Source organism: Cuculus canorus, chromosome 9 (genome assembly GCF_017976375.1).
Source record: "Cuculus canorus isolate bCucCan1 chromosome 9, bCucCan1.pri, whole genome shotgun sequence".
NCBI classification, from domain to species: domain Eukaryota; kingdom Metazoa; phylum Chordata; class Aves; order Cuculiformes; family Cuculidae; genus Cuculus; species Cuculus canorus.
Window position 1 is genome coordinate 24,965,288 of NC_071409.1, and position 11,965 is coordinate 24,977,252.

Below are 11,965 nucleotides of genomic sequence, written 5' to 3' on the forward strand. Positions count from 1 at the left end.
ACTTGATGCCAAACCACCCATTTAATATTAAATATTTCAATAATTCTGAGCATTACCCATGCTATGGGATATCTGTTTCCAGTGCTAGCTCTCAAGATGGTTTATAAGAATCACCGAGGCACAGACAGTAGTAAAAAAAGTGAACACGCATCATATTCTCCAGGCTAGGCAGTAAAGAGAGGGAAAACCAGACATTTAAGTTCAAAGTCTGCTAGCCAGACACCGTGTTTAAACTCCACCAGAGGTTGCTCAAGGAGGTGGCAAGGTCTCCACCCACAGAGATACTAAAAACCTGACTGGACACAGCCTGGACAGCTTGCTCTAACCAACCTGCCTTGAGCTGGGAGGTGGACAAGGCGATCTCAAAAGGTCCCTTTCAGCCTGACCAATGATGTGGTTCTTCGCCTGCACAATAATAGGCATTGCCATCAACCACACTAACTGAATGCTACTTCTGCTGGAACATAAATACATTTAATACACACAACCTGGTACTCGGCCTGTGACCTGCTGGAAATTCTTCAAAGTTCTCAAAAGATACTTTTGGAATATATTTTGGAAATAATGATTATTCTCCCTAAGTTAAACTTTTAAACTAACAGATGAAGGTTGGAAGGAACAGAGATAGTGGATAAGCTGGCTCTTTGCCTCGTCATCTGCTTAGCGACTGCCAGCTGTCTAATCTGCAACAGGAATCTAAAGAGGAAGAGGGTTCAAGGGAGGAATTTGACAGGAACTGGATTTAAATAGCACCCTAGTTCAGAGCCTTTAAACGTGCTCCACAAAGCTTAATTACAACTTCACATTTCTGTGTACGCTGCAGGAAGGTAAAACCACGCTTTTTTTAAACTCTTATCATAAAGGACTTGACAGCTCCAAACCTGAAGGCTTCACTGCCCCCCTCAAACAGAAAGCCTGTTCAGAACTGCCTCAGCTGCCAAGCCCGTGCAGCCAAAGGACCATCCTGCAGAAAGAACAGATTCATTCTGCTGTCTTTTCCCTCCATTTCCTAGCACAGTCTCTGCTAGCAAATACCACAAACATTATTCTCCTTCGTTCCTAATGTATGTTGGAACCCAACACACTGACATCTTCCAGCTGACTCCCCATCACAATTCCTTCCACACTCACTTTTTAGTTCACGTTGACAGCATATAATTCTTCCAAAGAGTTATAAACACATACACTACGGGATTCAGATTCCCACACTCTGTTTTCACAATGCACCACCTTTTCCCATATACTCCCCCACCTCCAGCTTTATAAATCACATAAAGACACTGAGCAAGCCCACTGCACCAGAAATTGTGAAGAACAAACTGGTTTATACAACTGTAAGCATGGCATAGGAATGGTTTTTACTGAGATGATCTTTATACTATCTTGGTCTCATGACAAATTAATGTTTTTTTACATTATTATTATTATTACTGAATAGCATTCCTCCCAAAACACCTCAGCTGCTGAACATTTAACTGCCAGTTTGCCTAGAAGGCAGAAAAAACACAATTTAACTTCATTATACACAAACTTTTCTGCAACATTAAGCAAATTAACTACATTTAAACTACTTGCTTTGTTCAAAACAAATGTAAAGTACATCTTTCCAAAACCACCTTGTCTTGCCTTCTTTAAAATTACTGAATCAAAGAAGGATTTGTATTTCAATACCTTAAACTGCAAAAGGTCATCAATGAGTACAAGACAGCTCTTCTAAGCAGACAATCTCCATAGCCTTAGAAGATCTGGCTGAGGCTTAGGAACTAATTCATACAGGATACACTCAGCCAATGGCCCCAGTTGTCAAATATCCCAGGTGATCAGGCCACGCAACACTCATCCTCTCCCAAACCACGTAGAGAGATGAGGTTCCACAGCATTCTACAAAGACCCAGGCTCTTCATTTTAGTGATACCCCTCCAGAGCCACAGAAGTGATCAAAGGATACAATTAACCACATAAATACAGAACTTTCACAGCTTCTTCAGTCTCAAAATCACGCATACAACGAAAGCCTATAGAAATGTCAACTGATTTTCCAGTTTATTAGTAGGGATACTAACAAATTTACAGCACCAATTAAAACAGATGAATTCTGCTTTTTTTTAATGATGCTACTAAGAAACAGCTACTGCACACGCTCCACAGGCTGTGCTGAGGATAACAGAGTACCACTACCTGAAAACTCAACTTTTTATAAATGGTTTCTGCTAAAACATATGCACTCAAATCAGCTTAGACTTCGCTTGCCGCAACTTAGAACAACTCAACAGAAAATTGTTTGTAACTAATGAAGCTTTTCTCTAGTATAATTCACCCTTTTAGTGAATTCAGACACACTTTTTTAAGCAGCAGTAAAATTGTGTCTTTGCCAAACACAGGCCTCTAAAATGAACTTTCTCAACTGCATTGCTCTTCACCAAAACAAAGACCGGTGACCAATCAAGACGTTCATGTTGTTTTTATAAAATGAAAAACAAAATTTAGCAACAAGAACTAACAAGACTAAATTCTATTTAAGGTTTGATCCACATCGCTCCAAGCTATTCAGACTCAAACCTGCCTTTTCAACCTTTCTGAGAGCAGCTCGTTCAGAGCAGCCAGTCACACACACAAGCATTAACAATAACTCTCACAAGCAGCTGCCTTGGCATAGCTGATATCAGCCTGCTCCCATGTCTGAGGGCCACGGGAAGCACCGATTCAGCCTCTTAACGTGTAAACAACACGGGTGTGTTTGATTATTTTCTTTAGTTCGGCATGCTTTAAGAAGGAAAAAATAGTAGACATGTATCTTAAAGTCCAAAAGTGTGAAGTATTAATTCTTTTGCATTTCAAAAGTTGTATTTACTTTCATCTTAAACTGCAGCGAATGTTTTTCCTGGTTGTTTCAATTCAGATACTCCAACCAGTCTGTTGTGCGACCACATGAGTGTACAAATGCTTGCGCTAAAAAAGGGGAGGTTTCAGGTAAGCAGGGAAACGGATTCTGGCTCCAGCATCAGTCTGTACCTACTAAAATGGACTAATTTATGCTTTAAGCTGTTGGAGTTACATTGCATAAAACCTAGACGAAAGCTCAGCCGAGACCTCAGGATTTGGATTAGTAACACCTGAATAGCTGCAAAATTGTCAATAAAAATATATTCAGTGACATGTTATATTTTGGAATGGAAAAGAAGATGACAAGCTTCAGCCAAAGACTCCAGTAGCGAGTAAAAAGATTTGCTTCTATACAGTCTTCGCTGCTCTGTCTTTGTCTGGCTATATAATGATGAAATACTCACAACAGAGAGCTGACTCCACGTTGACCTCAGGGGCTTATGGTGAAAAACAACCTTTTCATGCAATTTCTGCTCTCGAGGCTCAGACTCTTCATCGGAATCTATGTCCAGAGCTTTTTCTTTGTAGTTCTGATATAATACAGCGTTTTCTATAAAACAACAACAGCATGTCATTAATTGCTAGAAAATTAGTTTAGCTGCTTTCATAAAAATTATAAGTAGCATCAAAATAATGAAAGAAACCAAAATGTCAATGCACCGTTGCCAAACTCAGAGAGACAAAGATAGCATCTTATTTGGGATGGACAATGGTGCACTACAGTAACAATGGATCGCTGTACCACTACCAACAAGATTCACACTGACTGAATTAAGGAACAAATGTGTCCATTGTCAAGAAAAAAACAGAAAACCATTTTTTCTCCCTTGTTTCACTGTACAATGTTTAATAATTAGCCAGCAATTTAAGATCGGAACAAGCATGTCAGCAGAGCAGAATCACTAGCCTGGAGGTCTAGCTATTTTAACCTAAAAGGCCAGTGTTAAGTCCACTACCCACGCCAACTTTTATTCTGTCAGCTTTAAGTACCATCTTCACACTTTACTAAGAGAAGGAAATGTTCCAAATTTCAGAAATTTAGAGTCAGAACTACTTTAAATAGAACCTGCAAAGCCTGCTTGAATAAGCACAAGGCCAGTGACCCTTGCACCAAAACACACTCACTAGAAATTTCAGCGCTGCCAGTACTGATCCAGTGATATCCACGGCAAAGCGACCCAGGGGTGGAGCAGACCCTTGCAATTTCCCTGCCTCCTTGACCAAACACTCTTCTCAAAAGCAGAGAAATTCAAAAGCAGAATAACTTACACAAAATTAAACTGTTAGGAAAGCAAGCTCTAAAAGGTACCCTAGAGATGGGCCAGGCTTTGGACAAAACCCAATTTTTCCCTACAAAGGAAAGGGAAAATAAGTAAAAGGTGTGGCTACTCCACACAGCTGCAACTCCTGAGGTCCTTCCTTGGGCTGGTGGATCTGTACCACCTGTCCAGACCATACAGACCTGCCCGAGTACTCGATAAGGTGTGGCCTTCTTCATCTGTCCTTTGGAATGTCTCTATATAGTTCATACACTTTTAACACAGGAAATTATGTACTGTAACTGAATTCTGAGAGGCATTCCAGAGAAAGTAATTAGTTGGGATCAGTCCAAGATCAGGGGGAGCCATTGGAAGAGATTCTAGAAAAAGTCATTAGGAGACGGTGTGAGAAAAAGCAAAAAAAGAGTAGGACAGGCAGTGATGCAAACACAACAAAGTGGAAAGTTCTGAAAATAGAAACAAGACAAAAAGGAGGGTGGCACAGCAGCCGACATGACCTTCGGGAGGCATTAAGCAGAGAAAAGCCAAGGGAGAAGAAGTTATTGTAACTAAACTTCCACAGACTCATAGCCAGGAAAGAACTTTTTTCTTGTTGAAATATTAGGAAAAATGGCAAACTTGGCAAAGCCCAGAATTAATGAGTAACATAAAAAAAGCAGATACGTGGCTAGTGCTTTTCTGCCACTTGAACTTGAAGCCTAGGTAGCAGAAGAAAAGGATTACAAAGTCAAGGAATTCGCCCGAGCACCCTTGCCTTATGAGGAAAAGAGAAATAGCTGCACGAACCATGAACTTTTAACAACAATCCAGGGCCCTGCAAGCGATGATCCCAGCCCCGTCAGCTGATCCAGAAAAGCCACCTCTTGCACCTCTGCAGAGTCACAGGGAACAGGCAAGATAGGCAGTCCCACACGGAGGAAAATCCTCACCTATGTAATCCTATAGAACCATTACAGCAGGGACAGACATCAATTGGTTCATCTTTTAGGAGGGACAGGGGTTTAAGCTGAAAAGGCAGCCTTCTATTCTATATTCTTTAACACACTCTTTGAAGCATGGCCAGTGCCAAAGCTATGACTCCATAGCTTAGGCGGTTTACCAAGAACAAGGTACTCAGTCTTTGACTATGTAGGAAAGAAATATGCAAAAGTATCCTGAAGTTCATTTCTCTGGTGACTGAGGACACTATCAAGTCTGCACAGATAAAGAAAGGACTTACCTTCCCCATCAAATGTCCCTTGTCCTCTCAGCATCATCTTCTGACAATTTTGACAGGAAAAAGATACAGACAGGTTAAAAGAAGAACGCAAAATAACCAACAGCAACAAGAACTTCTATTTTATTTGATACTTAGGCGCCAAATTAACAGCCCCTAATCTGTAAACTTCTGATGTTGGACAACTATTCATGAAAAAACATTGCTTCGTCACAGACAGTGAAAAGCTATTCTAGTTTTTCTCCTCTCATGCACTGTTTCTATAAATCTGCCCCAAACGCTTCATCTTTCCTATGTTTCAAGAGCACAGTATACCGGCTTTCCAAGAGTTCAGCGAACTTGTCGCTTACTCCACTGTCACTGGGCTTTTCTGCAAAGACACAGGCACATGAGCGAGTGTCTCTCTCTTTCCAAGCACTCTGCAAAAAGCCACAACTTTAAGTATTTTCTAAACAAACGTTTGGAGACCAAACCAAACCTTTGAAATAAAACAGCTGTTTTGGTACAACCAGTCATACGGCCTAAGAAGCCTATTTAAAAGGAAAAAAAAGGATGCTAGAAAAAGGAGTTTTGTGTGTAAAGACAGGACAAGGTCACGTCCTCCCATTCGAAACACAACTTACTGATAAAAGTCTACTACCAAACCCAAACCAAACCACAGCACCTCCCTTCTCAGCAGCCGTTCACAATTTGATCCATCGCTATTTCACCACTTGCAGCACTTCCACAAAAGTTTCCAAAGCCACAATTATTAATTTGGTTGAAAACTGTCATAGAGATGATAATTAATAGCTACATTAGCCCTTAGCCTGGAGTACTTTATCATGCAATTCCAAACCCTCCGCAGAAATCTACTGATGTATTTTATGAAAAGCCACAGATTATATTTAAAAAGAAGGGAACACAAGATAACAATAGGGCATTTTCAAGTAAAGGGGTATTTTCAGTAAGTCTTCATAATTTAATGTTAATGTATTAACATTCAGGGTAAATCTACTACTCCAAAGGGATTACAGTCAAGAATCACAAGCAGGCATTCTGCTTTTACTTGCAGGCATTAAAATTAAGCTACAAAAAGATACCCAAGTGGCCTTTTATTTCAGACTGATTTTTAAAAACACTTTACAAGTAGCGTCTCAGAGGAGCAACGAGGGAGTTCTTTTTTCTGTCAGTTTGGTTACTCCTGCAGGCAGATTTTAAGTCACTGTTCCTCTTCCTCTTGTTTACTACTTTCTGGGAAACAGGTTTCAAAACATCAGTTTGATTGCGAAAGAAAACCCAGATGTGCCGGGGAATCCATCAGGAAACGCGTGTGCTCGGCTGCCACCAGCACATGGAGCTGCCTAGATTCAATGGAATCGCTTCTCTGAAGCTTCCGACACTTCACAGCATCATAGGATGGGTTGGGTTGGAAATGACCTTAAAGCCCATCCATTCCCAACCCCTGCCATGGGCAGGGACACCTCCCACTGGATCAGGGGCTCCAAGCCCCATCCAACCTGGCCTGGAACCCCTCCAGGGATGGGGCAGCCCCCACTGCTCTGGGCAATCTGGGCCAGGGCCTCCCCACCCTCAGCGTGAAGAATTTCTCCCTAATGTCTAATCTCAATCTTCCCATTTAAACCCACCCATTCCCCCTCATCCCATCACTCCATGCCCTTCTAAAAAGTCCCTCCGACCCTCCTGGCTTTGCTCTGACAAACACCACTCGACGCGCTTGGCGGGACCGGTGTGACCCACAGCGCCGGCGTCAACGCATCACCCACCACCATCGCTCACCTTTATCCTCCCCAGGCTGGAGAACTTCTCTCTATCTTCAACAACCGCTTTGAGCACGGGCTGGGACATCCTGTTCTTCTTCTTCAGGTTGGAAGAACCATCCAAATCCACGCCGCTGACCACGGCTCTGCGGTAGGACGTGGAGCGCAGCCCTCGCCGCAGGCTCCCGGGGCTCTCCAGGTCCCCGTCAGCCTCTTCTTCCCCGCCGGCCAAGGGCGCCTCGATGCTCTCCACCATGCTGCGCGCCTTCAGGGCCCTCCTGCCGGCCTCGGCGCGCGGGCTCTTGGCGGCCTTGCCGTCGGCAGCCAAGCTCTTGGGGATGATCTGCCGCGTGCCCACCTTCAGCGCCGCGGGGCTGTGGGTGCTCAGCACCACGGTGTTCGGCACCGCCTTCTGCGGCTCCCGAGCGGCTTCTCCCAGCGGCGGGGACGCGGCCCGGGGGCGCTGCGGGCTGGGCGGCGGCGGCGGCGAGACCCGCGGAGGAGCAGCCGCGGGTGGGACGGAGCCGTTGGGTACCCGCGCCCCGCGGTCCTCCAGCGGGAAGTCGGTGACCAACACCCCGCTGGGGCTGCGGTAGGACTGCGGCCGCGCCGTGCCGCCGCCCCGCCGCCCCCCGGGGCTGCCCGAGGGCTGCGGAGCCTCCATCGCGGGGCTCGGGCCCTCCCCGGGGGCGCCCTCCCGGCTCCTCTTTCGCAGAGCCCCTCGAGCGCCTCCTCGCCCCGGTGTCTCCCTCCTCCTGGTTCCTCTTTTCCCGGTGTCTCCCTTCCTCCTGTCTCCTCTTTTCCTGGTGTCTCCTTCCCTCCTAGCTCCTTTTTTCTCTCTTTTCCTGGTGTCTCCTTCCCTCCTAGCTCCTTTTTTCTCTCTTTTCCTGGTGTCTCCTTCCTGGCTCCTCTTTTCCCGGTGTCTCCCTTCCTCCTGGCTCCTCTTTTCCCTCTTTTCCTGGTATCCTCCTCCCTCCTGCCTCCTCTTTTCCCGGTGTCTCCCTTCCTCCTGGCTCCTCTTTTCCCGGTGTTTCCCTCCTGGCTCCGCTTTTCCCTTTTTTCCCGGCGTCTGCGTCCCAAGAGGCTCCTTATTCCCGGCGTCTCCCTCCCGAGCGGCTCCTCTTCCCGGTGCCTCCCAAGCGGCTCCTTTACCCCGGTGCCTCCTCTCACCGGTGTCTCCCTCCTGGCTTCTCTTTTTCCCGGTGTCTCCTCTTTTTCCCGGTGCCGGCCGGGGGTTGCGGCAGCCGCAGAAACGCCGCCCGCGCTCCCTCCCTCCCCCCCACCCCCTGCCCGGAGCCCGAGCGGGGCCGCCCGGCGGCGGGAGGGCAGCGAAGCGCCCGGTGCGGGTCGGAGCGCGCGCCCCGGGGGCGGAGGAACGGCCGCCTCCCACCCCACCTGCGGCGGAGGGCGGCGCCGAGACCGCCCCGCGGAGCTGCCCCTCCCCTCTGCCCCGCCCCGCGGAGCCTCCCTCCCCGCTCCCCGCGGAGCTGCGCCCCCGCCCCGCGGAGCCTCCCTCCCCGCTCCCCGCGGATCCTGCCCCGCAGCGTCCACATCGCGCAGGTCCCAAACTGGCCGCCGGTGCATCGAGCCGCTCCGACGGCAACGGCATCGCCTCCCTGCAGCCTCCGCTTCAAGCCTTGTTCTCGAGGTGAAGCGGCGGAGGCTGCAAAGAGGCGATGCCGTTGCCGTCGGAGGGCTCGATGCGCTGCCGGCAGCCCCCTCCTGCTCCCGGGTGGATTCCCCAGCACAGCGGGGCTTGCTTTCCGTGTTAATTACCCTCCGTGCTAATTACCCTCCGTGCTAACGCGATGTGCCCGGCAGGCTGGAACGGCAGCCGGGACCGGTTCTCCCAGCCTGAGCAGCTCCCCGTGGGGACAGCCCGAGGCTCTTCCCGGAAGGAGGGCGAGTACCCTCCAACAGGGAAAAGGGGTGATTTCATGCATTACAGGTGCCTGTGACAGTAGTCATACAGCAACGCCATCCCCGTGGATGCGATGCCAGCTCTGTGTGCTGTGAGGCCATCCCTGCGTGTGGCGATGCCATCCCTGCGTGTGGCAATGCCATCCCCCTGTGTGGTGATACTATCTCCCTGTATGGCAGTGCCATCCCCACGTGTGGCAATGCGGCCTTCGTGTGCTGTGTGGCCATCGCTGCATGTGGCAATGCCATCGCTGTGTGTAGCGATGCCATCCCTGCATGTGGTGTTGCCATCCCCACATACAGCGATGCCATCCCCCCGTGTGGTGATATTATCTCCCTCTATGGCAATGCTATCCTCACATATGGCAATGCCATCGCTGCATGTGTTGATGCCATCCCCACAGGCAGCGACACCATCCTCGCGTATGGCTATGCCATTCCTGCATGTGGCAGTGCCATCGTTGTGTGTGGCGATGCCGTCCTCCTGTGCGATGAAGCCATCCTTATATATGGCGATGCCATCCCTGCGATGAAGCCATCCTTACATATGGCAATGCCATCCCTGCGTGCAGCCATGCCATCCTCACGTATGGCGATGCCATCCCTGCGATGAAGCCATCTTTACATATGGCGATGCCATCCCTGCGTGCAGCGATGCCATCCTCACGTATGGCGATGCCAGCCCTGCCTGCGGTGATGCCAGCCCTGCATGCAGCGATGCCGTCACCGCGTGCTGCCCCAGCCTCCCCCTCCTCACCGAGCCTGAAGCCTGCACACCTGCTTCCTTAGAGGAAGCCTTGGGCTTGGCTAGGGGAAACCTGGGAAAAAAGCAGAAATGTGTGGGGTCCTCCCAGCTCCACAAGCCCCTGCGTGGCCAGAGCAGAGCCTCAGCAGCACAGATCCCTGGAATAAGTGACACGGACACCTCTTCTGTCCTATTACGTTCAGTTACAATTACAACATGCCCTTCTCTGTAATTAAAATTTGCTTCTACTTAAAATAATGGTCCCTATATTTTAAAAGCCTTCATGGTGTGTGGAGCATTTAGCATGAGTAATTATTTAGCCGCACTATTAATTGTCACATTGGATATCAACATCAAAAATAAATTAAAATGCTTTGCCAGTAGTGAACTGCAAAACTTAATTATCCATCAGGCTTCCCTCCGAGGTATGAAAGGTCAAATGCAGGTGAAGATGTCTGTTCCTGTGTTCCTGATCATCTGACGCGGAGCAGCAGAACCGAAACACCTTGAATCCTTGTCAATGCTGAAGCCCAGCCCTCAGAGCCTGGGACACTGCAATCCAGAGCTTTGGAGATGGGGAAAAAAGGCACTAAAGGATAAGCCTGCATACCTATTCCTGTTAATCGTGACCATCACTCTCAGAGTTTCTGCCACTCAAATTAGTGGTGAAGCATTCAGATCATTTACATCTCAGGGAGATGGAGGAAACAACTAAGCAGCTGAGGGTGTGAAGACTTTGTTAGGCAGATCCATTCCTCCCACCTGGCTGTAGGGGCGCTTTGCTTTCATCACCTGCAAGGTGCCAACTTGATTTCTCCACAGGTTTTAATTGGAAAAGGGTCATAGAAAAAGCTTTGATGTGGAAACCTGGCCTGCAACACCCTCCCAGCAATACAAGCATGCAGGTGCCTCACCAGCGGAGCCCTTCCTGCTCCTTTCTGTCTGGAGAGCTTTCTTCAGGACTGGAGACCAAAAGGAGAATTTTGGGGGCATGGCCCCGCACTACAAATCTGTGAGCCTCACGCTGTCTATAATTTATTCTAGTGCATCAACACACACCTAATTGTGAGAGGGCAAACTTTCCAAGTCAAGTTTAACAAAATAACTTCCTTACTTGAAGATGGGCATCGCTTGAGCTCCCGCCTGAACCTGCACAGAGAGGGCCAGAAAAAATTGTTAGGATATTAATAATTCTCTCCAGACTTGCAAGAGTTTAGATATTACTGAATCAGAGGAAGACAGGTAGATAAATGTGCTCTATTTTCTTTTAAAAGATATTAAAAATATTATTAATACTAAGCCTGTCCAGCAGATAGTAAACAATCAGAAAAATAATACAGAAGAGAACATGACCTTCCAGTACCTGAAGGGGCTACAAGAAAGCTGGAGAGGAGCTGTGCACAAAGGCTTGTGGGGATAGAATGAGGGGCAATGGGGATAAACTGGAGAGGGGCAGAGTTAGACGAGACATAAGGAGGAATTTCTTCCCCATGAGGGTGGTGAGGCCCTGGCCCAGGGTGCCCAGGGAAGCTGTGGCTGCCCCATCCCTGGAGGGGTTCCAGGCCAGGTTGGATGGGCCTTGGGCAGCCTGAGCCACTGGGAGGTGTCCCTGCCCATGGCAGGGGTGGAACTGGATGGGCTTTAAGGTCCCTTCCAACCCGAAATGTTCTATGATTCTGTGATTCTATGACAAGGAACAGCCAGCCAGGTGTACGCATATGTAAACTTCAGACATATTAATTCTTCTGCCAGAAGAATTCAGGAAAAAATTTTACTAAGAATAAAATTAAGTGAAGCACAATGAAGTAAAAATGGACAAATCTGTCTGTTTCGCAAATGAAGCAAAACTTCAAACAGCCACGCCAGCTTCAAACAGGCAAACCAAACAATGAGAAACCATGAGCATGACCTGAAACGCTGGTTCAGTTATCACTTAGTGTTTCACGGCATTCATTATAAAGCTAATTCACACACAGGGTTATTTCTAAAATTACCTCTCACCGTTCCACACAAAATTGCCAAGGAATTGGATATCGTTTCAACATATTACTTAAATCCTAATTATTAATAACCGAGGTAATCAGCTTTCACAAGATTATTCTCTTACACATACTTATTAACTGTGATGCAATTACAAGAATGACTCTGGTTTCTGAAGAGG

At 47.6% G+C, this 11,965-nt stretch overlaps 1 protein-coding gene across 2 annotated transcripts in view; it reads right to left on the reverse strand.

Annotated features, from left to right (window-relative positions):
* The window catches only part of ARHGEF26 (Rho guanine nucleotide exchange factor 26), a 51,062-nt gene extending 42,795 nt beyond the window's left edge, over positions 1–8,267 (reverse strand). Inside the window, exons 1-4 of one of the 2 annotated variants that reach the window (XM_054074165.1) lie at positions 8,120–8,267; positions 7,159–8,044; positions 5,383–5,419; positions 3,288–3,433 (exon numbers count right to left, since the gene is read on the reverse strand). In XM_054074165.1, coding sequence (XP_053930140.1) covers positions 3,288–3,433; positions 5,383–5,419; positions 7,159–7,803 — 828 coding nt within the window. In that variant the 5' untranslated portion in view covers positions 7,804–8,044; positions 8,120–8,267. Of the gene's footprint in view, positions 1–3,287; positions 3,434–5,382; positions 5,423–7,158; positions 8,045–8,119 lie in introns of both variants that reach the window. The other variant, XM_054074164.1, reaches the window with a different exon arrangement.
* Positions 8,268–11,965: the final 3,698 nt, after the last annotated feature.